This window comes from Eurypyga helias, unplaced genomic scaffold (genome assembly GCF_000690775.1).
Source record: "Eurypyga helias isolate BGI_N326 unplaced genomic scaffold, ASM69077v1 scaffold383, whole genome shotgun sequence".
Lineage (NCBI taxonomy): Eukaryota > Metazoa > Chordata > Aves > Eurypygiformes > Eurypygidae > Eurypyga > Eurypyga helias.
Window position 1 is genome coordinate 107,820 of NW_010241600.1, and position 16,360 is coordinate 124,179.

General features: G+C 35.7%; 1 protein-coding gene across 3 annotated transcripts in view; it reads left to right on the top strand.

The window, feature by feature from the left end:
* Positions 1-14,044, top strand: part of POSTN (periostin, osteoblast specific factor) — a 34,939-nt gene extending 20,895 nt beyond the window's left edge. The window contains exons 16-23 of one of the 3 annotated variants that reach the window (XM_010148782.1): positions 302-347; positions 5,843-5,938; positions 6,558-6,647; positions 8,083-8,160; positions 8,575-8,655; positions 11,198-11,284; positions 13,350-13,391; positions 13,926-14,044. In XM_010148782.1, coding sequence (XP_010147084.1) covers positions 302-347; positions 5,843-5,938; positions 6,558-6,647; positions 8,083-8,160; positions 8,575-8,655; positions 11,198-11,284; positions 13,350-13,391; positions 13,926-13,966 — 561 coding nt within the window. In that variant the 3' untranslated portion in view covers positions 13,967-14,044. The remainder of the gene's footprint in view (positions 1-301; positions 348-5,842; positions 5,939-6,557; positions 6,648-8,082; positions 8,161-8,574; positions 8,656-11,197; positions 11,285-13,349; positions 13,392-13,925) is intronic. The other 2 variants (XM_010148783.1, XM_010148784.1) reach the window with 2 other exon arrangements.
* Positions 14,045-16,360: the final 2,316 nt, after the last annotated feature.

Here is a 16,360-nt window from a genome sequence, read left to right on the forward strand (position 1 = left end):
TAAATCACTTCTAAATTCTTGAGGCAATCCCTCTTTAAGAGACCTATAGAGTGGCTAAATTGCTATGTCATTAAATCCATCAGCCTCTATAGCTTGTGGAGAAAAATTGGCATCCTTATCTACCTCAGCTACCCTCTTGAGATTATTCTCCAACAACAATGAATGAGAGGACCTATCTAGGCAGATTGCATAGCTTAAATTTTAGATCAATGAAGCAGTGAATACTACCCAAAAACATTAGGAAACTAACAGGCAAGTGCTCTTTCTTTGAAATTTTAAAATTATTTTTCTATATTTATAGTTTGTTCGTGACAGTACCTTCAAAGAGATTCCGCTGACGTTTTACAGTAAGTGCATTTTAAATACTTCCAGATGGGTTTGAGATTGCTTTTTAAATGTTGCCAATTCAAATCTTGAATTGTAGAGTTTTTTTCAATCAAAAATAAAGGAATTTCTGGGAAAGTAAGATGTGCCAGTGAAGCACAGGAAGAGAAAGAATCAAAATAGAATGTTTCTGGCTGTTGTGCTACTGTATGTATTTTTTCCCCTTTCCAGATGCGTGACAGGAAAGTAACCCGGAAGTAAGCTGTTCAAACTCTTTGGGGTAGGCAAGATACATATGGAAAAGATTGCTTTTCAGATTTTAGCCAAGGTTCAGTGCTTGGTGCATAGCACAGTCGTACTGCCTCTCTTTCCAAGACATAGCATTGCTCTGTACTGACTCTCCAAGATGTAGCAGTGACCAAACTCTGCACTGAGATGCTTTCTTCTTCATAAATGCTTCCAGAGAGACAGAGTGTACTCGTTCCGCCCATTCCCCATGTGTGCAAATATGAGGCTTGTATGGGAAGCAGTTGTTCTGGCCATTTTCTTTTTAAGGAGTAAGAGTAAACAAGGAAACTTTTTTGTTGTCTTGCACTCTTTCTCAGGCTTTGCATTTATTTTCTGCATATAAAGTAGAACCTGTTGAAAGAAACTGTTAGAAGAAAAAGATCTTGCTGAAGCTTGGCTTGAGAGGGCATATGAATTTAGGCAGTTGATAAAATTTCTGTAGAATAATACCCACATTCTCAGGAGAAACAGAAACCATCAGACCTTTGAAGACCAAGAATGGACACACTGAAATTAAAAGACTTTTGGAGCAAGAAGTAAAATAATATATCTTGATGGCAAATTGAATATGGGCCAACTGTGCCCTGGGGTGCATCAATCATGGCATCATTTGCTGGCTGAGGCAGGTGATTGTCCTATTCTGCACTGCACTTGTGCAGCCCCACCTGGTGTACTGTGTGCCGGTTTGGGCACCTCAGTGTAGGAAGCACATCAAACTATTACACTGTGCCCAGAAGAGGGCAATCAAGATGGTGAGAGGTCTCAAGGACAAGACTTACAGGGAGTATCTGAGGTCACTTGATTTGTTCGGCTTGGAGAAACGAAGGCTGAGGGTAGACGTAACTGCAGTCTAAAACTTCCTCAAGTGGGACAGTGGAAGGGAAGGTGCTGATCTTCTCTCTCTGGTGACCAGTGATAAGACACAAGGAAATGGAATGAAGCTGCATTACGGGAAGTTCAGACTGGACTTTAGGAAAAGGTTCTTCACTGAGAAGGTGGTTCGTCACTGGAAGAGGCTCCCCAGGGAAGTGGTCACAGCACCAAGCCTGTCAGAGTTCAAGAAGCATCTATTCGATGCTCTTAGTCATATGGTTTAGTTTTGGGTAGTCCTGTGAGAGCAATGGAGTTGGTGATCCTTATGGGTCCCTTCCAACTCGAGATATTCTATGATTCTATCTTCCACAGCCAGTGAGAGTAGCATGAGAAGCAACGTCTGTGAAGTAAGGGAGGTCTTTCTTAAAACATGAAGAAAGTTGTAACTGTTGATTTAGTTGAAGGCAGGAACCACTGCCAGTGAAGGCTTCTCTAGCAATGAGTGGGTACAAGTCAAACAACGATCCATCATTAATTATCTGTTCAATGAATACTTGAGTCTGTCTTAGGTGTAGAGGGACAACTTGATCTCCAAATGGCACAACTTGATCTCCAAAATACCACTCTCTGATATTCCATCAAGTGTAAGAATAGTTCTGAATGTCAGATGGTTTCCTCTGTTTAAACAGATCAGCTCCCTAATGAAAAGGGCAAGGTCTGAATTTAAGATACATCAGGGAATAGTGCAAATCTTTATGTAGGGAAGTATATAAGCCATAATGTTTTTGTACCTTACATTATCATGGGTTTCATAAGGCACAAACAAAGGCAAATAATGTACCAGCAGACTCCATCTGCAGGTCACTTGTGTACACCTTTTAGTAACTCGAATCAGGATCCATACTCTAGATTAGTTTGATACACTTTGCCACCCATTAATACCTGTGATTTTGTCCACATCTTTATGACCAGACTAAACTGATTATTACCATACAGAAACTGTAAGAATGGAATGTATTTTATATTCCATTTTCTATACTTTCAGAAATTAACATAATTGAAAGCAACGTCCAGCCCATCATCAGAAAGGAAGGTAAATGAGGCCCTTAGGATATATATTTCTGTATATGTTCATATACATATGCAAAATATATATTGTATATATTTCTTTAACAGGATGCATTTTGAACATAACAACTCCAGGACATTCAGCACTTTGCTGGAAAAGCAAAGATACAAATATTGCAATTAGAACTGGCTGAAATATTTTGTATAAAAATATTTCATACTGTTGTTTTCCCCAAATGCATTTTCTCCTTTTCCTATGGGCATTTTAAAAATCTTTTAAAAATAATCTTGTTTCAAAACTTTTATGTTATGTACCCCAGATATTACTATACTTTCAATGAAAACATTTCTTTTTCTTTTAATTAAAATGGTTATTTGAAACTAATTAAGTAAATTGGCTTTTAAAGTTTGAAGAAAAAAAAAATCTGTTCATTTTTCTAGAATTTTCAATCAGTTCTAAATACCAATATCTGTCAGATGCCTGGAACAAATGGTTAGCCAAACTTTACTTTTACATTTCTTGAGGAAAATGCATGACATAGGTGGGTGGTGTGACTGAAGAGAACAAAAAGCGAGGCTGGAACTGTCAAAATCACATTAGATTCATAACTTAACTAAAATACCCATGGGTTTCACCAGACCAGGTACACTGCTAATGGGATCTAGTTTCCCACTGAAATATAAATGCTCAGAGGGAATCTGGTTGATCTCAACTGATGATAACAGCAGTTAAAATGTTGTGCAATAATGTTATCGAGACTGTTCATTGTTTCTGGGATGACTTCCTCCCAGCAGAAGTGACATGAGCTTGCTTTTACAGTAGCTTGTCTGTGCTTCATCTCAGTGAGGATTAGACACTATCCAGCATATATGCTGATCTCTGTTGCCTAGTGTCCATCATTAAATCAGATCCACAGAGAAATATAAAGGGATAGATGATTAAGTAAGATAATTCATCTAAAATATTTTAGAAATCTTCCTATGACGAAGATAAATCACTCTCTGAAAGTACCTGTTCTTCTATGTTAAATCCAGAGACAGGGCATATAGTTTAGGTGATTTACATGGTGTTTAGAAGTTGAAAGTTAACTGAAAGAAACCCCTGTTTTAAAGAAAAAAAAAATCTGAGCACTTCTATAGTCAAATGTACAGCTAAGTGTTATTCATCACAGAGAGAAAAAATATGTTACTGGGTATGGAAGAGTTACTCCTTTCCATTGCCAGTACAGTGCTTCTGCTTCAGGACACACTCCAGGGAATGATCTCTGGCCAATACAGCCTTTCTGCTGATGATTCAGAAATAGACCAAATAAAGGCAATTCTGGCTCTTCTGAGCTTCCCAGTAGTAAGCTAGTAGTAAGCTAGTAGCGAGTAGCAGCTCCCATAGAAACCACATAAGCCCACAGCTGTCTGTAGAAAAATGCTGGCCAAGTTGCATGTTAATTTTTACAGCATATATCAGTAAGGTCTAGCACATTGTGATGGAAAGGAAATTTCATCAAAAAAGAAAAAACACACCTACCCTACCTATCTGCCTTTTCCTGTGTCAGTATATTCTACTTAAGTTTCCATTGTCCTTGGGCAATTTGGAGGGAACTAAAGAGTTAAATCTGATTGAAACCCAAATCTTAATGGTTTAGATGTTCAAAGGATTGATCCTAGATTAGGCAGTATAGTAAACTATGGCTTTACCTTTTATTTTGGGTATATCTGTTGTATCAATCACATAGGAAAGTACAGTAATTTATAAATCTAAAAGAAAAATTGAAATATTTATAAACATTCATAAATATACCTCTGACATGTTTTCATTAATATTGACTACCTGTATCAATGTATATAGGTATTTAATGCATTCTCATAATGCAAAAATGCCTCTAAATTTAAAACAGAAGCAAGTGAATGGACCTTGTAAGACTGCTGCTTTAAAATATTTATGAATGTGTGTTGGCCAGGCTCATTAGAAAATAAAAGAAAAAGCAATGGATTGTTCAGATGTTTAAAACAGAATAAATTAGTAGAGCTCTATAATAACTGAGCATCATTATGATCTTATCATATCAACTCATATGCACCCAATAAATTAATTATTCAGCTCTAAAGTCTAACTTACACAATCATCTTCTGTTGCAAAAACAAATGAAAATGTGTGCTTGGATATGTTACTATTGAAGGAGAATAATTAGCCTGAATTGTACTGTTATCAGCAATTAACACCAGGCACACATATTAAAAAGCTATAGTTAAATCCAGACCAGTAATTAAAAAAAAACCTAGGCAGTTTCAACTTCTACATAAATTCATATAAAGAAAATTTTTAAAGGATTTATATGGAAAATGAGATCGATGAACCATGTTAAGCTTCTAATTCTGAACAGGGAATGAGAGAAGTGTGTGTTACACAGCATTTTAAGTAGAGGATGTTGCTGTAACACTTATTACAGAAGAACCATGTTAGTCCTATTAATTGATTGCATCAATGATATGTTCCTAATTTATTAAGTATCTGCTGCTCCAGCATGTCTGACAGAAATACATTTGGATCAGTGTTGTCTGTAGTGATCGCACAAGATTAAGAGATTTTTTTTGGCCATTGAAATCCAGATAACCTCTCCCATCCAATTCAAAGAATGATAGCCATTAATGCTAATACCTTACAGTGTTCCAGTTGATCTCTGAGGTGTTTGGTTGGGGTTTTTTCTTTAAGCTGGGCGACCACTGGCAACATCTTGATAGCTTAAAAAATGAAAAAGCCAAATAAAAAGAATAAAAATAATTTTAAAAAAACCCCACAGAACAAAAACAAGACAACAAATAACCTCCAATGCAACATAAACAAATTCTGATTAAAAGACCTAGTGTAGATTAAAAGATGTCTTGGATATCTTTACACTTAGTGGGAAATAACAGGAACAACATTTCTGTCTCTAGTTATTTTCTAAGCTTTCACACAATAGTGTGCATGCTGATCACTAGCAGAGCAATAGCTGTAAGATTCCAGCAATGCCACAGGCTAGGATTCTTACAAATACATACAGTGAAAGACTTCCTTTCAGCTGCTGTGGATCTGTTTTTTTGCCTGAGACTTGTCAACAGATGTTAAAAATATCAGAAACACGGAAGCTAAGAAAAAAATATATATTTATAAATAATAAGAGTGCAATGGGATCTAAATTTAAGATTGTACAGCATTGCTGCAAACGTCTTCTTGGATTTAAAAAATCATCCTTTACAGTCATGCGCTTTAATTAGGGTAAAGGGGATAATGCTATCTTCACCTCAGCCCCATGGAATACCCTAAGTATTTTTATGACTATTTGTAACCTGTTGTTTTTTTCCTATGTCACAGACCCATCTATCACACAGCTCACTAAATTAATTGAAGGGGAACCTGAGTTCAAAATAGTCAGGGAAGGGGAGACAATAACTAAAGTGATTCATGGAGGTTGGTATGCTTTCAGCAACTCAACTTGTTTCAGTTAAAATTTTAGGCATTCACTGTTCACAGATATTTTCTACTTTATGTAGGTGATTCTTGTGATATGTTAGACAACTGTTTTGTTTTTAACAAGACCTTCTGGAAGTGTTGTAATTTTATTGCATCATTTCATTCTTACTTCTCATACACTCCAAAAAATTGGGGTTTTTTTCTTAGCTGTGTCCCATAGCTACAATCAAGACAGTGTTAGAAATACTCTGCATGCTGACATAAATTCTCTCTCAGTTAGGGATTATTTGCTGCTTCTTGTCCTGCAATCAAAAATGCAGTACATGATTCAGTGACAGAAAGACAGTTTTATCAGACAGAGAGGTAAACTTTACTTTCTGTTTTGCTAGGAGCATTGAGAAGCTGACATATAGGGTGCTTTCAAAGGAAAAACAGCATGTGGCCATTCTAAATTTGGAGGAAACCTAGTTCCTGTTCTCCTCTGAACATCTTTATTTTTCATAAAATATGCTGCGGTGTTTCTTTGCGTGTTTCAGTAAGTTTCAGCATCTCAAAACCAGCACTTGCAACGCTGTTCATTGCTTGATTAATGTCTTCAATTTAAAAATCCTTGTAGAACCAATTATTAAAACATACACCAAAATCATTGATGGGCGACCTGTGGAAGTGACAGAGAAAAAAGTAACAGAAGAAAGAATTATTCAAGGTAAATTATGCTGAGCATACATAACATACAGAAATGGCAACAATATTTTAACAGCATGCAAAACCATGAAAACTTCTCCTTTTGTGTGTGCGTGTATTTGCAAAGTATTTGCTTTTGCAATCCTCTTGATACTATTTTGGGATGAGGCTGCCTTTATTTAATTTTTTCAGTCTGGCTTGATTTAGTAAGATGACTGGTTTTTTTAGGGTGTTTTTGTTTTGTTTTGTTTTTTGTTTTTTTTTTTTTTTTCTCTCTCTCTGTGAACTTTTGGGTTGTATATCTCCAGGTAGGTTTCATTTGACCAAAGGTAAAACTTCAGCGTGTAGATACCTACTTTTACACTTCATCCCAGGCTCCCTTGAGAAGCATTTCAGAAAAATAGAACTTCACTGTTTCTCTGTAAGGAGGGGCCTCCATCCACAAGTTAGACATTTGTATTCAGCTATTATAAGATAAAATCAATGTACTTATTTGTCCCTTGATCTTCTCCCACAGTAACTTTCAAACTCTTCAGCCAATTTCAATTATATTTGATCTACTACAGAGATATTTCTTTAAGAATCCTAGAAATTTCACAGAACTGGGAGTGAGGTGTATTTAAACAGTCACAAATTCAATGCTGCTACAATCTCCTTAGTTAGATATCAGTTTGAATGCTGCCACTAAAATTCTGGTAGCCAGAACATTATGGGAAAGCCAGTGTTATAGCAACATAATTGACTTTGCAGAAAGTCTTAATATTCATTTTATTTAGCAAATCTTAAAATTCAGTTTAAGAAGTCATTCAAGCAAGAGAGAAATAAAGAACGAGACTTAAGTTATTCTCATACAACTATCAACTACAGTGAAAATAACTGAATAAAAATACATTGAATGTTTCTCAATAAACCTGGGACTATTTTTCAACATAAAGGTTCTGAAGGCGAAAATAAAATATTATTTTCTCATTTCTCAAATTCAAGTTTCACTAATATCCCACATTAAATGGTCAATATAATGTAAAATGTCAGTGTTTCAGACCTGATATTTACTTCTCTTCCCTCTGTAGCTCAAACCCATAAGCTCAAGCTTAAAATCTCAAATGTTTCATAGCAATAATAAAAGCAACAACATCTATTTACAGCAGTGGATCCAGACTCTTTTTGCACTTAGGAAATATGTCTTCTATGACCTACTACAACAAAGTGTTTAAAGCTGTCTTGCTTTAAGAAAGTGAGCAGGTATTTACTATACATTAAATTTGTCTAAGTGTTTTCTAAATACTGTTTGTAAACCTCTTTCAATTTAATCTGAGACACAGTGAAGGATAAAATGATCAGCAGATAAAGCATGTTAACCATGGGACCATCCTAAATTAAATAGGAACATACCAACTTCAGAGACAATCCTGTTATATCTCATTAAAGTAACTGTTTTACACATCTTTTTTTTCCAGGTCCTGAAATAAAATATACCAGAATTACTGCAGGTGGTTCAGACAATGAAGAAAAGTTAAAGAAGTTGCTTGAAGAAGGTTAGTATCTTTGTTTTCTTTCCTTTAATTTTTTTAAGAAATATAATAATTATGTTACTAATTACTGAGTTATTCCATGTTTTTCAGCAAAGGTGCTCATACTTCAAAATCATACTGAGAGATAAAACCTCATAACCTGAGAAATGTCCAAATCTAATGTCCTGATTTGAGTCTCTGATCTTCATATTTCTGTCAGCACTAGAGTTGAGACTGCCTGGGTCTATTATATACTATGTTCTGTCTGTCATAAAATACAGAGTTTTCAGTGTTTACATGGATTTTAATATCATAACAGATGTATTTTGTAAGTCAGCAAAGTGCTATGATGGATTAATTCAGTAATATGCTGTTATAGGCTTACCAAATGTTTTCTGTGAATCAATTTTTTTTTTGCCATAACCTGTATCCTATCAGAGGTTACCAAGGTGACCAAATTTATTGAAGGTGATGGTCATTTACTTGAAGATGAAGAAATCAAAAGACTTCTGCAGGGAGGTAATTCAGTGTATTATAACTAACCTTTTTGCAACAGGTTATGATAACTGAAACCCCTCTCAGATATGCTGATCCCAACATTTTAAAGACTGACATAGCAGAATTGTAATTTCAATGAGAGAAAAAATGCAGTGAAGTGCCTGGAAATGGAAATAAATATCAAAGTTTGATTAATCAAATTTTTTTTTTGCAATCTTGCTCATGAGAAAGAAAAAAAAAAGCTTTTTTTCAGTCTTTAAAAAGTTATCTAATTAAAACTCAGGGGAGCAATGAAGATTTATTCCTCTAGCTGTGAACTCTCTTTTTCAGCAAACTGAAATCTGTGTAAAACACTTAAAAAGTGGAAAGTATTGTAATAGGTCAAATTTATCTTACTTATCAGTTCTTCAGAAATGAATATTCATTGCCCTCAATTTAATAATTAAAGGCATGTTTAGCATCCTTCTTTCAATGCTTACAGGTGATGGATATCAAGGCATTAACTTTAATTCTCTTCAAATATAGCATCCCAAGGAATGGTTTTCTTTCCTTCTTGCTCTCTTAATTCTAACAGTTTTGGCAATGTATAACCAGTAGCTGTAGAAAAATGGTAAAAGAACTTGTGCTTATGAAATTAATCTTTATCTATGAATTCGGAATGTTCTCTGCTTAATGTAGATTAGAAAACTATCTATAATAGCAATGGAGAATTTAAAAAAAAAAAAAAAGATAATTCAAGTGTTGTGGTTTTAGTAATGTTAGTATAAACCCGAGTCGGAAGCAAAAAAATATGTATGGATGTTTCTCTTGGTATAAATTAGCTGAACCCACTTCATTTTATGTTTACCTGTTAGTAAGTTACAAACCTGAATACTAGTGAAGTAGCTCACTGTCAGCTCTGTGTTCTCTGAACTAAATCTTGTAGTCCTTCAAAAGCACTATTCTGTGGCTTTGAGTTAAACTTCACTTAAATAAAAATTTAGTCATGGCGGAATGGCTGCACAGCTTTCTGCCAGAAGAAACCATTCTAGTTGATAGTACAGCTAGTCTTGGAGAAAGGCCAAGATATGGCTATGAATACTGTTGACTATATTTCTTTCTTCTGTTTTAAACATCTAAATATTAGTATTACAGATCCAAGCCAGGATTTGGCTATAATCATTGGAGAGAAATAGGAACTTGCAGAGGGGTATTCATAGAATCATAGAACCATAGAATGGGTTGGGTTGGAAGGGACCTTAAAGACCATCTAGTGCCAACTCCCCTGCCATGGGCAGGGACCCCTTCCACTAGACCAGGTTGCTCCAAGCCTCATCCAGCCTGGCCTTGAACATTTCCAGGGATGGGCCATCCACAACATCTCTGGGCAACCTGTTCCAGTGCCTCACCACCCTCTCTGTGAAGAACTTCTTCCTGACATCTAATCTAAACCTCCCCACTTTCAATTTAAACCCATTACCCCTTGTCCTGTCACTACAGGCGCTTGTAAAAAGTCCTCTCCCAAAGACTTTTTACTATTCATCTTATCTTTTTATTCTATTCATCTTATCCTATCTAAGTGTCCCAGCTGTGTGAAGAGTTTCTCCCTGGAGATGACTATTTCAGTGTGGAACACTTAAAAGAAAACCTGAAAATAAAAAAAGTATGTCAAGAAGATCCCTTCATATACTGGACTATGTTCTGTTGGTGTCAACCAGGCAATAGAGAGCAGGATCAAACTTTATCTGTTCAAAATACTGGTGACAGGTCTGATGCCAGAATCTAACAATTACTATTGTAATTGTAATCATCTCCAATTTCAGAGGTGTGCAATTGAATAGATGTAATCTGTAGAGATACATCTTACAGGGATCCTATCAGTGTATGGAAAAGAGATACCTAGTTACTCTGTAGTAAATTTGGAAAAGAAAATATTGTCTCTTGAATTCTTCATATTTTTCCTTGCTATTATATGTTAGTTTGCATAAACATCCTGCTTTACAGAATGGACCAAATGGGCAGTTTTTTCTCTTGTTTCGATTTGACTTTTCTCTATTTTTCCCATGATTTATCCAGTCAGCTACACCTGGCTGCCATGATAATACGTTACCATATGTTTAGCCAATAAAAGCAGATACACATGATGCTTTATGGTTGTTGGTGATAATGATGATAATTCTCTATGGCCCTCTTGTCTACATCAAATCATTCTGTTTTACTGAAAATTTCCTAAACCTTATAATCTGAGTCCAGTCACAAATAAATACACTGCCACTATCTAAAGTAAAAGAATGATTTCATATAGTCTCTAATTCTACTCATGAAATATCCAGCATTGCTTATCACAACTGGCAGTCTTTGCTGAAACAAAACTTCAAGCCAAGATTGTAATGAATGACTCAGCCCTAGAGAAGGAATCACCTGTGGCAGGGCCAAGGAAATCAGCAGGACCTTATGGCATGTATAACATGGTGGCCTGTATACACCTACATTCTCAAAATGACGTTGTTTCCACTGAAGGCTCCTTGCATATGGAAAAATGCTATGCCAGATTTAACTCATTTGTTTTTGATGCTTACCATAGCTGGAACTGAATACACCAAGGTTACTAAAGTTATTGAGGGAGAGCCACAGATTATCGAGAGAGAAATCAAGAAAGTCCATCTGGAAGGTTAGTTTGTCTAAAAAGTCCAGTATCACTAAGACCTGCTTTGTCTGAAGTGATCATTCCAGGTGGGGTTTTATACTATCTATTCATAAAAATTACTTAGGTCTGAAGCTAGTATTTAACAAGAACAGTTTTATAATTGTTTTGGAAAAGAATTCTTTCACTGACATTGCAGAGGAAATTGTTGAGGCTTATCTTGTGACTAAAAGAACTAAAAGATTTGGCAAGCACTGTAGACAAGAGGAAATGTCTAACCATGAAGCTTAGGTAAAACATTTGAAGGAACATGCACCATAAGAATTGACTTTTCTCTAAGCAGCTCAACCAGAAGAAGACCACGTGAGTTGTTTTTAACTTGAGTTCTTTATTATTGGTGTTAATGCCATTTGTTGATGTGAGGGGTTCTCAGCTTGGTTAACGGCAGGTAAGGTGGAGGGAATATAACCTCCGGGGTTGAGTAAATATCTCACAGGATCTTGGAATTTCTCCACCCTTATACTATTGTTAAATGAGGGAACCTTTTCGGCTTGAAAAAGCTGAATGGTGTCAAGGTCCAAAATGAATCTCTTAAGGGAGCCTAACAATTCAGCCTGGTTTTATACCAGGAATTTTTTCTTCAAGTTTAAAAATTCTTTTGATGTTCAATCAAAGTTAAGAAGTAGCTTGTTTAGAGTTTCTTTTGTAATTGCATATATGACCTTTTCCAATTTTAATTCTAACGATGCAGAATAAGTTATTCTGTCAGTCTTTGAACTAAACTTATAGGGAAAAAATATTATGGTTTGTGGAGAATGAACTTAAATAAACATGTTTCTGCTTTTTAAATTTTGGCGTCTATGCTAAATACTGAAGGTATACCTTAGTGTTTGTACTTCCATGTTAAGTAGTACAAGGCATACAGGAAAGTCAACTATTGCCTTAAAAGGAGAGAAAAGTTTTGACCTTTGACACGCGGTTTACCTGAAGGCATAGTTGTATAGACAGCATATATATATGGAAAGCATACTTTGAATGGACCATGTTTTGTCCTTGTCAAGGCAGTGCAGAGCTTGAAATTTTGCATCACGATGGTGCAGATATTGAGTATTTAGCCTCAGCTGTAATGAGGCAAAGTCTGTATCCCAGGGCTATGCATTTATATACCCTATACATCAGGATGAAAAGACAACTAGCTGCAGCTGATTGAGCAGAGATGCAAGTACTTAATGGTTGCAAAGAAGAAAAAACATCACAGTAGTATTTCTGTGACAGTAACAGAAGAATTCTCTTGTATGCTTGTGAAATGCTTTTCCTCCCAATACGGAGACATCTGGGTTGTAAAATGGCTCAAGGTTTGATGAGAAAGAGGAAAAAGTGACCATAGTTTACTGAGTCAGTATTTTGGAAAATAGATGTATCTGCTACTGAGGGTGGTAATTATGCAATAGCCCTTGCTCTACTTTACTATTTGAAACAGAAGTCTCTGAGAAAATTAACTGAACTCTACATGTGGAATCATGTTGTGGACTCACAATGCAGTTATACATCAAGCCCCAAACACAGCTGGAAATGTGGTCAACATCTTGTGATGGTTGAGTTTCAAACATATCACTTACAAATAATTGCTGAAGTAATGTCTAAACAGCAGACCAGGACATCGTCTGCCAAAAGCTGAAACTGAGTCCTGGACTGTACATTAACCTGACCATGTACGTAACTGACAGTGTCAGATAGTATTTGCTGAATGAAGAGCTTGGACATAATGTCCTGGCACCTGCGCACATCATGTTACCATCTGTAGATCAGTGTGAAAAATGGATTAATTCATACTGTTAAAATGTAAAAATACTTCTGAAATGTTGGTAAGATTTGACGCATGACTGCACATGACAGAAATGTGTGAATTATATGATAAGCATTCATGTTTCAGGTGATCTAGTCAACATGTCAATGGGACAAAATTCTCAATTTACTGAAAACCTTAAAGAAAAAACTTCATGAATCAGCAATGGGTTTCCAACAGTTCTAACATGTTTTAATTCAAAATCTTTTTCAAATAATTTCTGACTGCAACATTTCTGTTTTCTAGAAGCACCAATACGGAAAGTACAACCAACCAGGAGGACACAAGGTAAAAGCAAAACATGTATTTAAACATTTTAACATGCATCAGATGTTATTTTCTGTTAAAGTCAGGAAAGAAAAAAGTACCCTTAAGAAAACAGAGTTCAACAGGAAAGAGTTGCATTTAGGCTTCTTAAAAAAAGAAATTTTAGCAAACTTGATATTAATTACTGACTTTCTATATTTTTTTCTTATGTATTTCTATTTGAAAACAACTTCAGTTATGTGATTTGGTCAAATAGTGTTTCAGACTAGAATAAAGCTGTCAAAGTGAAATCTGACTCTGCAGACTTAACACTGTGAAAATGGCAGTGATTCCTCACCGTGGGATTTGTAACTCATTGATTCTACAATATTTTGGTCAACCAAGAAGCTGAGGTCATTGTAATTTCTGAGCTGACAGCACAACAGTAAAAGATTCAGCATCAGACTTCATGTTTCCTCTTCACATGTTCGTTTCACAACTAGACAGATTATATAGTGTAACTATATTATTTATAATTGTAGGTTAAAATTATGGTTCTTTTTCCATTTTTCACAGGGGGAACAGGACGAAGGAGGACAAGACTAGCTTATTCCTAAAAGCTTTCCAAGATAGAATCCACAGAATTACAAATTAACAACATGGTCTTTGAGAAGAAATGGATTGTGGTTTTTTTTTTAAATTGAGAACATCAGAAAACATTTTTTTTTTCAATAACATAATGTAAACTGAACCATGAATCTACAAAAAGATGTGAAAATGCAGATACTCACTGCTAGCACAGTGCTCACTAGGAGGAGTAGTCCTTTGAGGGTGCTTTGACTGCTCTTGATAGTAAGCACTATGCAAGGTGGGATCCTGGAACCACTGAGGACCACCAGCTTCTGTAGAACCAGGATTGCTTCTTATGCTGGCTAGTAAGTGTTTGCAGGATTGCATTCAAAAAGAGCAGGGATCAATACAGAGTGTATTTTTTTATTATTATTATTTCCACTAAATAAGAAATATAAATGAAATTAGATCATTTCTAGAAAAAAAATATCACTTCAGGTGACTTTTAGAGTAATCTAAAGAAATATGAGATGTTAACATAGCACTTTTGGTTCAGTAGTATTGTATGCTTTTTATCTGTCAAATTCATCATGTGTTTGATGTCATAATGACACCAGCAATGTTATGTTTTCTAAACAAACAAATATGCCTTATATTAAATGTATCCACTTTTTTTTGTTCTACATTGCATATCCAAATGCCTTCTAGTAACATGGCTAATGGAAACTCTTAAAAAAAAGGCAAACATTATGAGCTTCTTGAAATGTATTTGAGATAATGTTGACTTCTTTATTTATAAGAAAAATCATTCCCATTAAAGGAATCCTATACCAATACATATACCGAGATTCTTAAGTGGTTTTCCACTTTTCCCTGAATGTGTCTTTTGATTATTAAGGTGGATTACAAAAGGGATAAGTAAGATGCATGCAAACAATTAACTAAGCATGGAAAAATGTTTTGCAAAAATGAGGCTAGGTCTGAAAGCTTTTATATCAAAACATGCTTTGCTAATGTCTGGTACTAATGAGGAGTTGCCTGTAAATCATGTCAATTTCATGACTCCGGTTTTGTATTCACAAATGTTGTTTGCCTTTATTAGAGAAAGTGGTAAAACAATTACTCCTGGAGTAAAAAAAAAAAAAACAACAAACAACTGTTCAAAGTGCCTTAATTCTGCAGACCAAAGTTTCAGAGGAATTATCTAATGTGCTTTTATACTTCTGTTTTAAAACAAATACTCAATAAAGAATTTGGCTGAACTGTGTTTATTTTCATTTGACAATATTTTTTTGAATAGTAAAGCAAATTCTAAATATTCTTAAGTTTATAGTGTACTTTTTAGTTTAAAAATATGCTTTTACAGAAGCTATTTCCCTTTCTCACTTAGCACATACTAATGCACTTAAACTGCATCACTCTCCTTAAACACAATTAAAAACCTTCCCTAATTCCGTAATCACATACAACAAGCACTATTCCCTGAATGGTAAAGGTGTCTGAGCATTGGACTGATATGTTGTGTACCCTTACTGAGCTGTCAGTCTCCCAGTAAGGTGACCTCAGTATCTCCTATCACAGTGTTGTTGTGGAAGTTGGCTTTTAACACTGGTACATAGTGTTATCACCTACACAGCTTTTAGGTGAGAATGGGAGCTCTTAAGATTGCCCAGAGGGTGAACTGAAGCTGTCACCTTTCCCTGGGGTCTTTGGCTGCCATTAAATCATTAATCTGCTTTCTTCACTGCTGTGCCACCATGAGCTGTCACTCAAGTAAGATTTTTTCAAAGGACAGTAATGTTAGGGGAGGAGTGTGCCTGTGCTCTCCTCTCCCAAAACAGAGTAGGAGATGGGAAAGAAAATGGAATGGAGCTGACAGATAAGGTATGCACAGGAACTGGACAGAAGCAAAAGGAGGCAAGAAAATGGATTAAAACATTTTTAACTTTGCAAGTGGGAATAAATTTTTGACATCACAGAATCACTAAGGTTGGAAAAGACCTGTAAGACCCTCTAGTCTAACCATCAACCTAACACTACCGTACCCACTAGACCATGTCCTCAAGCACCACGTCTACACGTTTCTGGAACGCCTCCAGGGATGATGACTCCACCACTTCCCTGGGCAGCCTGTTCCAATGCCTGACCACTCTTTCAGTAACAAAGTTTTTCCTAATGTCTAATCTAAACCTCCCCTAATGCAACTTGAGTCCATAACTATCACCAGTTACCCAGGAGAACAGACCAGCACCTGCCTCCCTACAACCTCCTTTCAGGGACCTGTAGAGAGTGAGACATATTAATTTTGGTGTATTTTCTGCTTTGATAGCATTTTAAAGCCTCTGGTCGTCACTAAAATGCCTTTCTGTACTTCACCCTTCATTAATATAATGCAGGGGAAATACAACAGTATACAAAGACCACTCTTCCATGAACACTTC